General features: G+C 48.4%; 1 protein-coding gene and 1 long non-coding RNA gene across 2 annotated transcripts; one reads left to right on the top strand and one right to left on the bottom strand.

Annotated features, from left to right (window-relative positions):
- The first annotated feature begins 240 nt into the window (after positions 1 to 240).
- On the top strand, positions 241 to 17144 carry LOC136788084 (coiled-coil domain-containing protein 81-like). The gene is made up of 15 exons (XM_066985918.1): positions 241 to 3437; positions 4108 to 4169; positions 4774 to 4933; positions 5682 to 5938; positions 6715 to 6788; positions 7429 to 7499; positions 8334 to 8454; positions 10298 to 10406; positions 11015 to 11173; positions 12079 to 12336; positions 12524 to 12718; positions 13445 to 13598; positions 14344 to 14570; positions 15148 to 15361; positions 16101 to 17144. The coding sequence occupies exons 1-15, from the start codon at positions 3335 to 3337 to the stop codon at positions 16355 to 16357; spliced, it is 2421 nt and encodes an 806-aa protein (XP_066842019.1). The 5' UTR covers positions 241 to 3334; the 3' UTR covers positions 16358 to 17144.
- Positions 4369 to 18406, bottom strand: LOC136788086 (uncharacterized). Its single transcript, XR_010827092.1, has 2 exons — positions 18122 to 18406; positions 4369 to 17961 (listed from the first exon to the last, which is right to left on the bottom strand). It is a non-coding gene; the product is annotated as an uncharacterized lncRNA (long non-coding RNA).
- Between the last annotated feature and the right edge of the window lie 412 nt (positions 18407 to 18818).

The following is an 18818-nucleotide window of genomic DNA, read 5'->3' on the forward strand; positions in this document are numbered from 1 at the left end:
AGAGAACGAAGAGAGAGGCTTGGATTTTTTGTTGGTTACGGGAGCCTCTTTCTCTGTGTTAATCCAAAAATTGATTCTGGAAAAGTGCTGAGTCTGTAAATGTAATAGGAGCAACTGGCCAACAGGAAAAGGTGTTTTTTGTTGAGGTGTTTTTTGTTTTTTTTTTTTTCAGTGCTTGAAATTTAAATTGGGGAAAAATGAGTTGAATACATCAATTTTTATACTTGCCCAATTCGCCAAGGCCCTTATTAGGAAGGGACTTGCTGGAAAAATTGGATGCAAAGATTTCTTTTGGACAAGGGAAAATGGAAATAAAGGTAACATATTAAACTCTGAAATCTATTCCTGGTGACTCCAGAGAAAGCTCTAGATAGGACTCCCTGAATGGATGTAATCATGAACCAAATGTATCTGGGAGTTTGGGCTACAGGAATACCTGGGGGAGCAAAGAATGTAGTGCCTGTAAAAAAAAATTAAAAAAAAAAAAAAAAGGAAAATGCTCCCAAGGTATGCTAAAAGCAATACCCAGTAAAGGTGGAAGACAGAAGGGGAATGGAAGGAATAATCAATAACTTTCTTAAATATGGACTATTACTGAATGCGAGTCAGAATATAACACTCCATATAGGCCGAGTTAGAAAGCAGATGGAACCTATCGCATAGTTCAGGATTTAAGGGACATCAATAGGACCACAAAAGATGTATACCCTGTAGTAGCCAATCCCTATAACTTTTTGACAAAATTAGAAAACAGTCAAGTTTGGTTCACGGTACTAGATTGAAAGGATGCCTTTTTCTGCCTGCCCGTGGCAACGGAAAGCCAGAAACTCCTTGCCTTTGAATGGGAAAATCCTAATAGAGGACGAAAAAGTCAGCTTACTTGGACTATGTTACCACAGGGGTTCAAGAACAGCCCCACTGTATTTGGGAAACAACTAGCCTGTGATCTTGAAGCTTAGAAAACCCCTTCAGAAAAAGGGGACACTGTTGCAATACATAGATGACCCGTTGATAGCGACCGAAGAAGAAAAGGAATGTGTAGAATGGACTATTAGTTTACTATTTTTTTTTTGGCATTAGTAGTGTGAACCCAGCCTCTTCCTTTAGTAACAGAGTTTATTGCATCAAGACCATGGACGCGGTATACTTCAGCCGACCAGACTTAAAGGAAACGCCCCTAGAAGATGCGGAGGGTTGGTATGTAGACGGCAGCAGCTTCGTCCACCAGGGACTTTGCCCCACAGGATATGCGATAACAAACATCAGCCCAAAAGGCTGAAATCATCGCCTTGGTAAGAGCTCTTGAGCTGGCAAAAGGGAAAAGAATTAACATTTGGACAGATTCGAAATATGCCTTTGGTGTGGTTCTGGGGATTGACTGGCACCAACACACTCTGTATAGACTACGCACAAATGGCCGAGTGAAAAAAATGAATCATTTGATAAAAAAACAGATTGCTAAAATCTGTCAAGAAACCGGTATGTACTGGTAGAACTAAGCCCCTTTGAGATACTGTATGGCAGGCCTTACCAAATGCCATACAAAGGAGAAGATCTAACACAAGCAGGAAACCTATAGCTGCAACAACATATTACAGTTTTGGGCAAGCAACTAGAACAACTCAATAAGAACGTTTTAGGCACTAGACCTTTTATTAGTGTCCCAAGGGGGGGAGTTTGCACTTTAATAAATATTAGTTGCTGTATGTATGTAAATGAGGCAGGACGAATTGAGGCTGATCTCAAAAATATTTGGGAAAAGACCAAGATCTTACATAAGGTAGTTCAAGCTGACACCTCGTGGGTTTGAGAATTATGGAACAAACTGACCTCTTGGTTCCCCAACTTTTCTTGGCTTAAGCAATTGTTAGTAGGAATATTGATCTTGCTTTTACTAGTATTCTTAACCTGTGTATTGGTACAGTGTGCATTTTGGTGCTGTATGAAAGGACTAGATGAAACCTGTAAGCGTAACCAAATCAAGCACCAAGTAGAAAGTGGTAAGAATTTTCTGAAAACTTTGAATCAAGAAGGCGTGTTATAAGCACAAGAATTTTCTTAGGATAAAGAAAAGGGGGGACTTGAGACAGGGAACAAGATAAAGGATGTTCCAGTGTTCCCTTTCCTGTCAGTGACACTCTGGGTGCCCCCGTTTGCTTCTAGGGATGCGCCAGAGCCCTCTGTTTGCCACCAGATGCTCTCGGGACCCCTCCATTCACATTTGGGGATGCTCCAGAGCCAGAGCATCCAGAGATGCACAATGCAGTTGCTCACCACCCGCTGACCGATGCCCCGCCCCTCCCTGAGCAGTGGTCCCCCCACCCCAGCCAGCCACCCCTTATTATTTGCTCAGCAAGACATCATGTGGTATGGAACACCCCTTTGGCCAGTTTAGGTCAGCTGTCCTGGTTCTGTCACCTCCAAGCTCCTGCTGCACCCCAGCCTGCCCGCTGGCAGGACAGAGCGAGAAGCTGAAAAGTCCTTGGCTTAGTGCAAGCACTGCTCTGCAACAATTAAAACATCAGCATGTTATCAACATGATTATTATCCTAAATCAAAACCACGGCACATTAACAGCTACTAGGAAGGAAAATTAACTCTATCGTAGCCAAAACCAGGACAGCTCCCCAGTACGGGAGAGGCCGGGGCCTACTGGGGAGAGTCCCATGAAGGCCACCAGGGTGCTGAAGGGCCTGGCCTCTGTCCTTGGAGATACTGAAAAGCCACCAGAACGTGGTCCTCGGCAAGGGGCTCTCGGTGGCCTTGCCTGAGCAGGGCTTGGACCAGATGAACCCAGAGGTCCCGTCCAAGCTTAACCCTTCTGTGGTTCTGTGTTCCCCAGTGTCCTCCTTTTGGTGACATCTCAGAGGCTCTTCCTGTCCCACAGCCTCGTTGGGGAGTGAGGAGAGGGTGTGTGTGTGGGGGAGCAGTTCCCTAACGTGCAACCCCCTTCCTGCTGCAGGGCCCAGCGAGTTGGCTGGGCCACAGGGGCTGTGTTAAGGAGTGGCTCTGCACCCCTCTGGCTTGAGCGCAGGTCACAAAGGGACACCTCCGCATCACAATGGCAGCTCCCCTTATGCCACAGCGCGCCAGGCCCTCTCTGTCAGTGCCTCAGTGAGCTCGGGCGCTGAAGGAGGCTCTTGCATCCAGTTTTCTCTGGAGGACACGAGAAGTCTCTCCTGTAGCTCAGAGTCTCAGAGGACAAAGGGAGGCGTAGGACGGTGCAGGAGCTATTTGGTGAAGCACAGAGGACATCAAAAAGAGAGTGTTTCCTAGTAGGAAAAATCACAGATCTTTCACTCTCTAGCCTCACGTGCTGACCCAAAGCAGGATCATGACAAACCTGGAAGCGCTAATCACCAACATTGAGCGCTGCAGTGAGGTTGAGGGCTGCACCAAGGTCACGTTTCCCACTCTCAAGAAGCTTTCTGTCAATGGTAAGGCATTTGGGACCTCTTATGAGTGTAGCTACAGACTAATATGAACTCTACAAATTGTGGAAAGCGAGCTCCCTGTCTGCGGGGGAGGCCTCAAGGGTGCTGTGTGTGTGGCCTCCTGCCCTGTCCGTGGTGGCAGTCCTGTGGCCGGGTTCCGCTTGCTGGTGGGTCACACGTGGACATCTGGCTCTGACCGGAAAGATGCGTGCACGGTTGGAAGAGGGCTGAGGTTCCTGATGGGCTCCCAAGAAACTGCCAGAAATACACGTGTCAGGAGGAAATCTGCTGACTTTTCAGCATTTCAACAAGGCCTCTCACGGAGGAGCTGAGCCCCTCCCTGCCTGTGGCTCCTTCCTGCTGCAGCCTCCTGTGCCTCATGGCTCTCAGAAAAGGCTTAGCGCTAAGAGAGGCCCTCCCATTTCAGATGCCTACAGGCTGCATTCCCTTGTCCAAAACCCTTTTAATAGCTCCTGCAGCTGCAGACCTTTCCTGGGGCGTGGCAGGGCTGTTAGACTGATATCAGTCAAAAATTCAGCCAGAGTCACAGATGGGTTCATCCTGGGAGCTGTGTCAGATCATACCTGCATCTGCAAACGCCTTTTAAGAAATGTGCTGATGGGCCATGGACTTGCTGACTTCGAGCTTGACATGTCGTCCCCTTGCTTTCCAGATGTCGTCACGATTTGGGGTGGTGTGTCCAAGCAGGTTCAGCAATTGCTCATGCTGACAAAGGTGGGACTGCACCCTACCCCTCCCCTCACCCCACGGCTTCAGTAAGTCCTGGCAGCCCTGTGCCAGGAAGTGCCATTGCTCTTCCCAGAGCCGCACTGACACATACAGATGTGCCCCAAGTGTGCCAAAGACCAGTTTCTCCGTAAATTTATATATTATTATAAATAATTATAATAATTAAAACCAACCAAACAAAAAATCAAGTATTCATATTTATATCGAAGATATAAAACGGCAGGAAAATGTGTTCAGAACTTGCTGGGGGCTTCTCTGTTCTTCGCTCTCAGAGTGGAGAGAGCAAACAGACAGCTGGGGATGCTTCCAGGGTTATCCCCAGTTGCTGGAAGGGACCTAGCTGAAGGATGGGCTAGACCTCCTCCACCTGCTTTACTTCACCGCATATTTTCTTGAGGGGCAAAGGAAAGGGAGAGAAAATGCCCTGAGTATGTGGGCATACTCAGCTCTCATGAGCTTTCCCAGCTCCCCCATCTTACCCCATGCCGCATTAGGAGTGGGCAGGGCACAGGGCACCCCCTTGCAAGATGTCACAAGTCCTCACTCTGTTTTCCAACTTAAACATGCTTCCCCTTCTTTTCTTTACCAGCCTCGGGCCGTCACTGTAACAGGACTGGGGACATTCCATATTAAAAAATGGTTATCTTTTGAAAACGGCCAGGTGCTCACATTTCGGAGACCTGTGTTTTCGCTGTCCAAGACTCTTGGACAGATTCGTGAGCTGAAACACCGTTGTGTACGTGTTCCTGGTAAGAATACCAATTAAAGTCTTGTTTTCCCATGTGTACATCTATTAAGGGGTTGTGCTGATTGCTGTTTAGAAGTGCTGATAGACAGCTCAGATGCCATCGGAAGGCCCTGAGAGACAGAAAAGACGGCTGGCATAGAAAGCCATCAATGGCCAGATTTGCTGTAATTTCTGTCGACTGCTGCCATTGCTTTGGCTACAGTGTGCCATGGATGAGACCTGCGCAGCACTGAGAGCTTGGTGCTTCATTTGGGGTGGTTCTTCTCTTTCCAATGGCTCCCAGCTTCTCCTGGATAGGAACTTCCGTCGGGCAGCCCCGGGGTAAAGGGCTCTGGTACCAAAAGCAGAGACATTTGGTCCTCAGTTTTGAAGGCCACAGGGACTGTCCAGAACTGTCTGGAAGAGTTCTTGTGCTTGCCTGTCTCAGTGCGAGGCAGGTCTCCCCAGACCAGGAGTGCACTGAGCCTGGGCTCTTTGCATGGGAACCAGCCGCATTCTTCTCGCCTCCTCCTCCTGCGTTCCGCGGACGGCTGAGGTTGTTGGGCTGAGGAGTCACAGCTGTGCACTTGGTACATTGATGGAGTGATTTCAGTTTATCTTGAGGGGGAGCATACATCAGCTGCTTTAAGGAGTCGTACCAGGCTTAGACGACGGCAGCTACAGCAGCATGTTTGAGCTGGAAGCTCCTGGCACTTTGTTTGAATCTGCTCAACTGCAGTGCAGGTTGCATTGTTCCTCATTTTTTCCAGATGATATGAAGATAGTGGTGCTGAGCTATGAGAATATACGCTTGAACGTCCCCTACACCAAGGAAACTGTGCAGAGCTGTTTGGAGGAGACCTTGCAATACTTCTACCGCATCCTCACAAATAGGGAAGACACGGACTTCACGTTAAAGGATGTTGGCACTCTTGCTATCCGAGGGCAAAGAGTGAAAATGACATTTTCTGAAGAGTTTTTACACAGTCTCAACAAGTCCACATACGTGGTAGAGAAGCTGGTCGCTGTAAGTTTATTGTTTCTGCAGTCCTACTTAGAGAGGGTTTGAAGCCCCATCAAAGGCTGGGGGCACTGAGCCCTGCTGGCAGCTGTGAGCTGCCAGGACGCTGGAGCTAGGCACAGTCCATCGCAGTGAAAGCTTTTTGTTTTCCTTCTTTTATTTGCTGTATGACTGCTGGCAATGCGTGCAGTCGTATCGTTGCTGGGCAAAGGATAGCCCTGGAAGGGCCTCGCCATAAATAGGAAAAAAGCCAAAGCAACGGCTAGGCTGATGATGTCCCCCCCGCTGCGGGTGTGAGGCTGAGGCACAAGGACACCAGGCCCTTTTGGCTGCAGGCAGGCCGTTGGTGTGGTTCTCCTGACCCAGCAGAAAAGGTCTGGTCTCTGTGTTCCTCCACACTGCCAATGCAATCCTCTGACTCCTATGAAGAACTCTGGGGATAAAACCAGCTCTGACCCATTTGCGCTGCATTCAGGAATAGTTAAAGCAAGTGACCCCACTGAAAGCAGCAGCTGGAAGCCGGGGCTCACGATGGGCCTTCCCTTGTGTTTGCTCCGTTGACTTGTTCACAGGCTGAGGCTGTTAACTACGGTCCTTGTGAAAAGGTTGGCAGTGTTCCTCACCCTAGCAGATCATGTGCTGTGCAGTGTGTTTTAACTGGCTGAGGCGCTTGTCAAGAAGTTTGCTGAGAGGCAGTGAATTCGTGGAGCTATAGAAAGGCCTCTGTGACTGTTGAGATCATTTCCTTGGACTGATGTCAGATGTTTCTGTCCCTGCTGCAGAAAAAGTTGGTCAGACTGGACAAAGAAACTGCCCTCTTTCCAAGCCATTTTGGCCGTGCCCACCTGCTCCCTCAGTGAGTATATTTGTTCCTGCAACCCTTCTCTGTGCACACTCACGTGTGCTCAGCTCATGATCGGTAGTGCTCTTCCAAATTACTGTTTTGCAGTTAATTTCATCCTTGCTTTTGCTTAGCTTGGACTTATGCATCATCCTCAGTTACTGACTGTGTTCTGCATTTTACCGTTACTCCAGTCAGAGGCAACTGGTTTGCTCTGCAGAGGCGTTGAAGCAACTCACCTAATGTTTCATCTGCTTCTTCTCTTTTATGTGGTTAAAACTGCCAAAATATCTAAAAGAAGTAAGATCCTAATATTTCTGTTGTTTTGAATGCAACACGGACAGGATCTCTTAGCAGGTGGAACAAGGACCAGATCTATGCTTGTCCTCTGTCTGTGATGTTTCCATGTCTTTTGTGAAACTCGTGTCAATCAAAGGAACTCTGAAATGCCTTCTTGTGTCAGGATGACACAGGAGCACTGGGGCAAAATAAAAACCCAAACCTCTGTCTAGCGAGGGGCAGCTGAGCTGTTCCCGAGGCCAGCACTGCTCAGTTTGAATGGTTTAGGGCATGTGTTGGACTCCCCACAGATACCTTGACATTAATCTGGCAAAGGAGCCCTTTTCACAGAATGCTGCCTTCTTCCTATTTCCAGGTTTGAGATTAAGGCGGTACCTCGGCTTGCTAGGGAGCATCTTGCAGAGGAAGAGATGCTTGATGAACAAGGTAATGTTAATGACTGACTGCTGGTGGAGGTTTGTGCCTTTCCCTGTTGTCCTCACTGGGGGGTGCTTGGCACTCAGGTTACAGTGAGATGCCTGGGATAGCAGAGGCACCCTCTGTGCCTCTGTTTACCCTCCTGGTAAATCTCAAGGGACACATTTTGAACAAGATAGTGCTGAAGGATGTTTTTCCCCTGCATTACGTGCCAAAGAGTGCCTCTCTTCCATTTTATGGGTTTGTTTGTGCAGGAGGGAGTAAATGTTTGGCAAGTCCACTAGCACCGTGAATAACAAACTCCGTCTTGAGTTGTGGGAGACTGAGGGGTTGGGCACACCCCTTTGAATCACCATGTTGTCATTTGATGAGAGAAAAATTGTGTAGAGAACAGTGCACAAAGGTTGCCAAGCTGTGCCAAAACTTTGGTTCTCCTCTAAAGCTGGGAACTCCTCATTCTTAATTCCTCGTGAATATCACAGATATAATGTGCTTGAGTTGAATGCACCAGGATAGAAAGCCTGTGTATAAAAACCATTTATGCCGCTCCAAGAAATTGTTGCCCCAAAAGAGATTGTTAGGCACCAAAATGCGTCTCCCCGCAAAACCCCCACTGTTCAGAGGGGATGGACTTGCTGCAGCAGTAGAAAGCTCACACCAAAAGGAGTAATGCAGCACTGTGGATATCAAAGGTCAGATGGGACCTGGTGTCAGGAAAGGGCTTGCAATCTTCTGGAAAACAGGTCTCAGAAGGAGTCACAGGGATACCTCAACTAGCTTATAACATTGCAGAGCAGATCTGTGCCTGATGTCCTGAGAGGTTTTCTCCTTTTGTGTTTACAGCGTCTCTTCATACATTACAACTTCTGCGATTGCGAAGGAGACTTTCTCCAAACACGTTGGCCACAGCTAAAGTGAAGGAAGAAGCAGAGGAGAAAACAAAGGCAAAAGAGCCTCCTGGCAGGTGAGATGTAAAGGATTTGTTAGAGTGGCCTCATGCTCTTGTGCTTGTGTGGCATGCTTTATAGGATCCTACTTCTCAGGAGGTCTCAGTCCAGTGGGCTGCTGCAAGTGTGATCAGCTCTGAAGTCAGAGCTGGTTGCTCAGATTGCTCTGAAGTCAGGTGCTGGTTGCACCTGACTTGATGTCGTCTGCAAACTTATTGAGGGTGCACTCGATCCCCTCATCCAGATCATCGATAAAGACATTGAAGAGAACTGGCCCTTATACTGAATCGCAGAACGACAGAATCATTGAGGTTGGAAGAGACCTCCAAGATCACCTAGTCCAACCTCTGACCTAACACTAACAAGTCCTCCACTAAACCATATCACTAAGCTCTACGTCTAAACGTCTTTTGAAGACCTCCAGGGACGGTGACTCAACCACTTCCCTGGGCATCCCAACGCAGTGCCTGACAACCCTTTCCGTAAAGATGTTTGTCCCAATATCCAACAAAACCTCCCCTGGCGCAACTTTAGCCCATTCCCCCTCGTCCTATCACTGGGCATGTGGGAGTACCCACTCTGTACCCTTCCCTTGCACTGTAGGGATGGAGGAAACCACCACCTGTACTCCCGCTCCATCTACTAACCGCCCCAGTCCCCTGAAATCCCTTTGGATAGCCTCCAGGCTTCTCTCAGCAATTTCATCACTGCCAGCCTGGACTATCAATAGAGGATAGCAATCAGAGGGGCGAACCAGGTTGGGAAGGTTTCTGGCAATGTCCCTGACCTGGGCCCCAGGGAGGCAGCAGACTTCCCTACGGGTAGGGTCAGGCCGACATATAGGGCCCTCTGTTCCCCTGAGAAGGGAGTTGCCTACAACGATTACCCTTCTTTCTTTCTTGGTGGAGGCAGTCCTGAGGTGTGGAGTCAACTTCCTCGCCCTAGGCAACCTCCTGGGTGGACTTTCAAACACATCCTCCCCCACTAGTCTCTCAAGCTCCAAGGCCTCAAACGTGTTGTGTAAGTGCGCCTGGGAAGGCAAAGCTGGTAGGGAGAGGGGTTCCCTGCGACACCGAGCAGGGACCCGTTCCCATTCCTCTTCATCTCCTAGGTCCCTCCCTCTGCCCGACAGCGACAGGGCAGGGGGTCCACCACTTGCTGGGGTGTCTCACCCCGGTGCCTTTCTTTCAGGCCTGGCAGGGAGTTGCTCCACCAGTCTAACTCCTGCTCACACTCCCCGATAGCCCTTAGCCTCTCCACCTCCTCCCTGAGCTCTGCCACCAGGCTGACCAGGTCATCCACCTGCTCACACCTCACACACACACGGAGTCTCTGCCACCCTCTGATGGCAGCGACAGGCTCAGGCACTCCCTGCATCCAGAGACCTGAACTGCTGCCTTTTTGAGCGGGCATTCAGTCTGGGTCGCCACAGACTTTCTAGAAAGAGCTTTCTGCCTGGTGCAGACCACGGCGGTTTAGCTGTAGGTAGACAGCCGGCAGATGAGCTATTCTCCTGAGTGGGGGGGGATGCTCTGCCCTGTCCAAGCGTGCCCTGCCTCAACACACGTCACTATGCAGAGCATTGCCTTGCTGGATGGGAAGTGCCTCACAGGTGCTTGTGGGAATTGTGTTGCGGTGTCTTGTGACTCTCTTATGTGTCTTCCTTTATCTCCTGACTGCTTCCAGTGTTGAGGTCTTCTTGGTGATTAATGCTGATCATTATCCCAGCAGCTGCGAGTCATGCGCATGGTTCTTTAGATTTCCATGAGCCTGGTCTCTCAGTTTGGAGAGAGGGTGGAGAAAAGAAACTCTTCCTGCACTCAGATTCACTTCCTGACTCATGCTGGTGTTTATTTTCAGACTGTTCCCTGAATGTCCAGACCCAGAAGGAAGGCAGCACAAAGAAACTCCCTGCAAGAGGCTTAAATTGCCATTGCTTACTTCTGAAGATCATAGACACACAGGACAGGTATGTAACATGGACCAAGATAATTTTTGTGTCTCTTTTGATTGTAGATGATCATGTGGGGGTATCTTAGGAAAAGGATGTACGCGCTAAATACTTAGATGTTTATTGTGAAAAGATCCCTTTACTGTATGTCCATTTTTCTGTTCTGAGTATTTCAAAGATGTGCATTTCTCTGAATCTTAGCAATCCCCTGTTCACATCCATAGTTTCATGGAGCATGCCAGAAACTTTATTTGGGCATAGTTTACTTCAGAAAAAGAAAGAAAGAAAGAAAGAAAGAAAGAAAGAAAGAAAGAAAGAAAGAAAGAAAGAAAGAAAGAAAGAAAGAAAGAAAGAAAGAAAGAAAGAAAGAAAGAAAGAAAGAAAGAAAGAAAAAAAGCAGTGGCCCATTTTGAAAAATAGCTCGTTCATGAGTTAGCTCATTGGTCATAACAGAATGGCTTTCTGGTTGCGTCTGTAAGAACCTGGGAGCAAAAAATTGCTGACGAACCTTCAGGGAAAAATAGAGAAGATGAGGGAGAGAAGAACAGTATTAAAAATAAAAATAAAATGAAAAAGAAAAAAACCAGATGAATAACTGCTGCTATTGCATTTCTGGGTTCCTCTAGGAAGCACGCTCTGTACTGGGGATGCAGGCTGGAGGGAAACTGGAGGCATCCGTGGCCAGCAAGGAGAAAGAAGAGACCAGAGAAGCAAAAAGGGTCACATTTCCAGAAGAGCTGGAAGAGCAAGATGAGAGACAAAGGGATGAGATGTGGATGGCCCAGGTACGGGAGGCCCTGTAAAGCATCCCACAGAGTAGCATTTTGCTGGCTGGGGTGAAGCTGAGTTGTGAAGGTCTCTGAGTCCCAGCAATATTGCCACCTCTAGAGAGCAGGGCACGTGGCTGTTGCTTTTATTGCCGCTGGCACATTGCCATGAGGAAGGAATTCCTGGTAGAAGCCAGGGGACACCAAGAGCAGTCTAGCAGAGTGAGGGCAGAAGCACACTCTCTGTCCCTTGACAGGAGGACACCTTTTCCCTGCCCTGGAACTTGAGTCCAGTGGCTTGAGGCAGCTCCAGCTGCAGCATGCTGCAGGAGAGCTCCAGGAGCAGCTGTTACTTCCGGTCTCTTCAGTTAACATGAAGAGCACTAAGACCATTTTTCGTGAGCGTAACAGCTGACGTTTTGTTCCAGCTGCTCTTTCAGGGCAGGGAGCCAACACCTTGATAAGAGGCAGGACGCACGTGTCTTGATGCTGTTCTGTGACTGCCCGATGGCTGTTTCTCAGCGCTCTCATACACCTGGGATTGGTGGCAGGCCCAGACACCCCTCCCATCTCTATCTCAGAAAAGCCTCAGAGCAGGAAGTCCCCTCCAAAACCATTATACCAATGCGATCTCAACAGTAGGTTTTGTAAGAAGCTCATCTGTTGTTAAAGTACTAACACAAGCAGCGAGGATACGGCTGATGGTTTGACTAATGTCAAGCCAGAAGTGGTTTTGGAGCAGGGTTTCAAACTGTACCATTGGAGAAAACTGTATCCAAAGTTTGTCTTTAAACGGAAAGCAAGTAGGTTTGCTCCATGCTCCAGATGTCGCATTCGTTTTTGCTCCCTGTATGGCAAGACCAGGCTCTCCCTGTTTGAAACCAACTCAGGACACCGATTTCTGTCATTTGTCTGTTTTTCAGCAGCTACAGGAAGAAGAAGATAGCCTCAGCTCCCCAGAGATCACCTGTGATACAAAAGATGATCTACAAAAGCTGGAGGCTTGGATTCAGGAGAGGAAGCAACTCCGATCTCAGCTGGAAAGCTTTGGAGATGTTGAGAAATGGCTGAGTCATAAACCTACCTTAAGCAGACTGGAAAGTAGAGTCAGGAAACGAATAATGGCAGCTGGAGTAGACCAGAGGGCTAAAAGCAAGTCAGCCGTGACCGACAGGCCAGACGTAAGTATACCTTGTGTTGTGCCACTCTTGGGATTACTGTACTTCATCTCCTGTGGCCGTGCCACGGCCTCAGCATCTGCTCATACGTCGGCAGCGTGACACTGCTTTATCCCAGCCACTTCTGCATCTGCTGGCACAGTGATTCTGGATAACGGTGATTTGAGGGTATTTTCTAATTCCTTTTCAGTGCTCACCACCAACAAGGAGCCAGACCCGGAAGAAGGGTAGCCTTCCCCTTATTCGTGCACCATACCCTCAAGCTCTTCTCAAACTGCATAACCTCCTACAACAACAGAAGTTGACAATGGTAGACATCTTCAGAAAGGCTGGAATGGAACAGAGAAAGATCATGAGAGCAGACTTCATTAAAGTCATCAAGGAGGTATGTAGGGAAGAGAAAAGTAAGGAACTGCTGCAACTTTGCCTTGTTTTGCTGCATGCCAACCCAGAGAACTGGAAAAGCTCCAACTTCTCTTGTGTTACTCTCAGAGGATGGCTCCCACAGCCAGTGAAATGTTGAAGGGAAGAGGGAAGGGAAGGCTGCAGGGATGCGAGGTGTCACCCAGACTGAGTCCCAGGAGGGAGTGAAACTCATTGCCTCATAGTCTCTAAAGACAGTCGGTGCTGAGTAACGTGGCCTGAAGTGGCATCAAGTTTCCTCGTGGTGATACTTGGTCTTTCCTTGACCAGTTTCATATGTCTGCCCGCTGCACTGCCTTTTAGTACCTGTTGGCACAGCAGAGCTCATGCTGAGCCTCACTTTCCACAGGCTGCAGCGGTACAGAACTGTCAAGAGCATGTCCAGGTCTGTTAGGGTTTAGCAGTTCAGGTGTTTTCTGGTATTCTGTTCCAAGCCAAATTAGCTTCTTGACGCCCAGATGGCTGAGAAGTTTGGCACACTGAAAACTGAGAGCTCAGCAGAGGCCAGCAGAAGACCGGTAAATTTTTCAGTGCTTGGTAAACTCCTGTAAAGCTTAAAGCTCAACAGGTTGCCTCTGTGCCTTTTCTGAAAAAGCATTTAAAACAACAGCAAAGCTCATCCCCCCTACTCTGGGCCAAGCCTTGTTTTTTTATTGATCACACTGTCGTCTTCTGTTTTGGTTGCCAGGCAAAAGTTCCCATCAGTGACAAGGAACTGGAGGATGTGGTCATCTTCTTGACTTCTTCAAAACGGGGGAATTATATAAGCAGTGAAGAGCTGATGGAATGTCAAAAGCAATGGCTGGAAATGAGGAAAGGACAGCCCAAAGAGACCAGCAAAGGTGAGAGGAGAACCCTGGGCTGGGAATCTCTCTCTATATCCTTACAGATGCCCTAAAAGTACACAGGTGGCATTAGGGAATGCCAAAGTGAGTCCAGAATATGGCTCCTTGCCACTACTGTCCTGCAACGGGGTTGCTGAAAGGAGACCTCTGGGGAGAAGCTAAAGAATCCAGGGGAAGTGCAATACTCAGCCCGTTTGTGGGAGACAGCTTATCCGGTCTTTTCGGTTTGACTCGGAATCTGAACCCTGAGGTTTAACCTCCTGTACTGTATTTTATTGGTTAGCGTTGATCATCCGGCTGATCAGAAGCAGACCCTTTCTCCAGCTGTTGAGGGCAGCTGGATAATGCAGATTCAAAGGTCCTACTCTTTAAAACCTAGCCCAAACCTGAAGGCTTGCCATGGTACCCGTGTCATTTTTGTCTGAAGGTTTCACATCTTGGAGAGAAGAGGCGTTTTGCTGCTGTGTTGTTGTACTAATTGTTTTGTAGACTAAACATGTATTGTGAGCGTGAAACAGAATGGGGCAAAGCGGAGATGGGAGTAGTCTGTAATACGTATGCCTGGATTGAAAGCTAAAGGATGCTTCCATTCAAAGACCGTCATCTGTTGGGTGCTCCAGACTGCACAAAATGCCAGAGCTTTTTGCCTTATAAACATTGATCAGTCTTGTTTTTTATTTCTGCTACTGTCTAACAGGGTTTCTCTGAGCTTTTCATTTGTTTGCTTTTTAAACTGCTGTAGATGTACAGCCTCAGGTCCGGAGAAACGCTTGCAAAGCTGCCACTTCTCCACCTTCTGCTGGGGACAAAGCTGTGGGGACGAAGCCTTGCTCTCCTACCGAGCCCAAAGAAAAGCTAACACTCTTGGAAGTGCCCCCAGTCAACATTGAGCCAGGCCGGCGACATTTAAACTGTGATGAAATGGAAGAGATTGGAAAACGCTCAAGAGAGAGGAGACGGCTGGAGAAGGTACTGTGGCAGGAAAAAAGGCGCACCTCTACGTGCTTGCGAATGTGGGGTGGGCAGCAAAGGACAAGGTTGGAGATTGTTCTGAATATTAACTTCTCAGAGTAGAAGGTCAGGTAGTCCCTTGACCACATAGTGCCTCACAGCTGAGATGCTACAAGCTGTCTCAAACAACTGGTTTGGCTTCTGAACACTTTGGTGATGTAAACACTCTTTTCTGGGTAACTGAAGTGGCAAGAAATGGGAGTTGAAGCGACGTTTAGGTGTGGCGATGGAGTCATCTGAGCTCTAGTCAACCTGACACAATCAGAAAAAGATGGTGGCTGGGAGACTTTTTTCATCTGGGGCACCTATGTCCAGTATGCTGCTCTTCTGCCTGGTGCTCTAGGGAGCACCCGCCTGCGGGCCTGGCACTGGAAGGGAATGGTACTCCCGGATAAGTGCTTGGTCCCATCGCAGGGTGCTGAGTCCCATCTACACACACTTCTGAGATGGATCCCTGCCTGTAGTTTCTCCAAAGGGAATGTAGCAACTCCAGGGCCTCACTGAAAGCTAACGGGGACCATTCCTTTACTTGCAGATCAAAGACAGCCCGATAGAATGGAAAGAAAAGTGTCGGCTGGTGAGATCTGGGGATGCACCTGTTGATGAACACTGCCTGCCATCAACTACAGAGGGTGACATGGGAGCACTGGTTGACCGGTATCGCAGAAATGCCGTTGTGAGCTATCTGAATTGCTCCAAGCTGTGCAAGGAGCGTAACATTTGTCTCACTGACAAAGCGCTGCAAAGAGGTAAAGCAAAGAGCAAGGAACGTACTAATGTGAACGTACTAAGCCTGACATGCTCATGCCTCTTCCCAAGACCCAGAAGCACGATGCATGTTCAGGGTGGGGCACTGCTGATGGAGAATGTTTGCAGCCCTTGGAGGGCCACGGCAGATGCTGCTGGTTAGGATCAGCGATACCATCAGCAGGGCCAGAGCAGGGCTGAGCTAGCAAAGAGCGCTACAGAGCAGCCAGGGCCACGTCCCCCTGGACTGGTAGCCAGGACCAAACACAAGTGCAGCTAATGAGGCAAGCTCATGGTGATGGGGCAGGTGCAAGGTCAAGCAGGGAGGCCAGACCATGGTCAGGTTCGGCAGGTCCATGGCCAGGCACAGCTGTGGCACAGCTGTGTCAGAGCTGGACACTGCTATACCTGCAACGTGAGCCAAGGGCTGAGCTGAAATGGGGCTCCTGAGCCCAGGGCAGAGAATGCGGGAAGAGGCCCCATGTGAAGTTGGCCAGGGCCATCGTGTCCTCTCAGTACTTGCTGGGCCATCATGTCTTCCTCCTTTCCAGAGTGGGGACGTCTTTTCTGTCCCCTCCTGGTCAGTATCACTGACCAAACCCAGAGGTGACCTGGATCGGATGGGGAGAGACAGCACGGGGACAGGCTTGGGGCAACAGGAGAACAGAGTTTTCTTGGATAAATATATTCAGCATTGGCTGTCCATACACCGTTGCTCTTCTCTGTGCGCTTTGTCAACAGGCCTGCTGCACCCAGGAGACAAGATCATCAAAGAAGGAGAAGACGTGAGGAAGATCAGGCAGCCTGGAGGATACTACAGCACAGGACATGCTGACGCCACATCTTCTCTGAGCATGTCCAAGTCAAAAAGTGCATCAGGAAAACAGGCCAAAGAGGCAGAAAAAAGGTTGGTTCAAAGAGGGCTTATGATCAGTCCCTTCCTGCTGCCCTGCTGTGCATCAGCTCCCACTGCATCAGAGGTGGTACTGAGGTACTGAAGTGAAACATTAGGATGCTGCAAGGGAGCAGCGAGCGATAGCAGAGAGAGAGCGAGATCTCTTCTCAGCTACACGGCCACGGCTGTGTTTGTGCTGACTTGCGGGGTTGCAGTGGTGCTGGCGAACAGTTTCTCTGTACTCCAATCTGCAGAGATGACAGAACTTCTCACCTAAGACGGTCCTCGTCAGGCCAACCCAGCACTTCTTGGAAATCCCCTCAGAGAACGTTTTTTCTTGCATAAGAAAGGCAATCCCAAAGAATCCAGCTGTGGATGCCTGGAGAAGCTCCCCAGTCAGGGGCAGAAGCAGCCCGCTGCAGAAGCGTGCAGCCAGCAGCCAGCTGCTCCTAGTAGGGCAGTGCTTATTTTCCTCCCATTATACCTCAGTTCCTCTGTTTCTCTAGAAAACTGACCCTTCAGAACGTTACTAAACGTTGCAGGAGGAAAGTCAGATGCAGGTGGCAGATCTGTTTTACGGAGCAACATTCTTTGCATCTCAACATTTATCTGTAGGATCTGGAGATGCATGTTTTCTGGACATAGACACAATGTCAGCCCTGAGAACAGAGGCAGTTTGCCCTAATTTTTCTTCCATCTCAGGTCACCCACAAAAGCTTTTCTTCCCAAACGAGTCCAAGTTCTTTTGCTGTCCTTGTCCCTGCTGTCTTCAGACTCGTACTGTCCAAGGAGTTCATGAGTGTGCAAAGGTCTTTCCTGACCCATGAAACTGGGATGTCCACTGCCAGCTTGGTCATAGCACTTGCAGCGTCTTCTTTAGTCAAAGTGATTCCCAAATCCGATTGAATAGAAAGACTCAGCCTCACAGCTGAGCTCGTGGAAGAAAGGCAGTCCTAAAGAATCCAACTTTGCAAGACTGGAGAAGCTTTTGAGGAGAAAAAACACTTTGCAAAATAGAGCACAATCTTCCCAGTTCATCTCAGAGAGTTTATATACTACAGTGACAGGCAACGCATCAGCTCTTAAGATAGCTTCGCAAGTTGGCATTTCCAATGTCAGTCATGTATAAGAAGGACAGGCAGGGATTTCCAGAAGTCCTAGTAGCTGGTTCTTGTCAGGCTCGCATTTGCCATTACTGGTAATAGCAGTGAAGTTGCCGAGAATTTTATTTCCATAAAACATGCCACTCTCTCTTACCTTTTTCTTTCTTTTCTTTTTTTCTTTCTTTTTCTCTAGGCCTCTTGAGAAGAATAAGAATCAAAAGTCAAGCGACAATAACTTCTGGCCAGGCCATCTCCTGGACAAGATGCGCCTGTACTTTCCAGATAAGGAGCTTGACAGGGCACACGCCTTGTTTAGCTATGTTCCCCCAACCAGGCCTGCCTACCGTGGTATCTAAAACCCTGGCTACAGCTAGCGCATCAGAGCCAGGATACTTGGCCTCTAGAGACACTCCATTCAAGAAAACTCATTTCACCTGAAGTTCTTCTCCTAGCAGCATGAGATGTGTGCACAGCTTTGTGACTCATCAGGTCAGCTCATGGGATCTGGGCCAAGTTCACGGAGATCATCATCAACTATCCTGAGTTGGAAGGGGTTCACAAGGACTGATCGTCAAGTCTAACAGCTGGCTTCACACAGGACTACCTAAAAATTAAACCATATATCTGACAGCGTTGTCCAAAAGCTTCTTGATCTCTGGCTGACTTTCTGCCATGACTGGATCTTGTGGTTAACCCAGCAGGCATCTGAACACCATACAGCCATTCGTTCACTCCCCCACACCCACCAGTGCTGTTTAACATACCTGACATGCATCCCAGTGCCTCATGGTGTGCTCTTGTGACCCCTGGAGACCTCACAACACTCCCAGTGCACTCTAGCATCTGCTGGGTTTTCCAGGTAGACTTCTAGAATGCTCTTAGAGGTTACTAGAGGTGTGGTGGTTTTACTTGGGTGGGTGGCCAAGCTCCACCACAACAACTCCCTCACTCCCCTTCCTCAAAGGGAAAGGGGGAGAAATACAATAAAAAGGGCTCAAGGGTTGAGAGAAGGACAGGGAGATCGGTCAACAATTATTGTGACGGGCAAAACAGACTCAGCATAGGGAGACAGTAAGATTTATTGCCTATTACTAACAAGCTAGAGAAATGAAGCTAGAGAACGAAGAGAGAGGCTTGGATTTTTTGTTGGTTCGGGAGCCTCTTTCTCTGTGTTAATCCAAAAATTGATTCTGGAAAAGTGCTGAGTCTGTAAATGTAATAGGAGCAACTGGCCAACAGGAAAAGGTGTTTTTTGTTGATTTTTTTTTTTTTTCAGTGCTTGAAATTTAAATTGGGGAAAAATGAGTTGAATACATCAATTTTTATACTTGCCCAATTCGCCAAGGCCCTTATTAGGAAGGGACTTGCTGGAAAAATTGGATGCAAAGATTTCTTTTGGACAAGGGAAAATGGAAATAAAGGTAACATATTAAACTCTGAAATCTATTCCTGGTGACTCCA

The sequence above is a fragment of the Anser cygnoides genome, chromosome 33, assembly GCF_040182565.1.
Source record: "Anser cygnoides isolate HZ-2024a breed goose chromosome 33, Taihu_goose_T2T_genome, whole genome shotgun sequence".
In the NCBI taxonomy this organism is placed as follows: Eukaryota; Metazoa; Chordata; class Aves; order Anseriformes; family Anatidae; genus Anser; species Anser cygnoides.

Coding starts and splice junctions, on each gene's coding strand:
- LOC136788084 (XM_066985918.1), top strand. CDS start 3,335: ATGACAAACCTGGAAGCGCTAATCACCAACATTGAGCGCTGCAGTGAG. Junction 4,170..4,773: donor AATTGCTCATGCTGACAAAG/GTGGGACTGCAC, acceptor TTTCTTTACCAG/CCTCGGGCCGTCACTGTAAC. Junction 12,337..12,523: donor CCGTGACCGACAGGCCAGAC/GTAAGTATACCT, acceptor ATTCCTTTTCAG/TGCTCACCACCAACAAGGAG.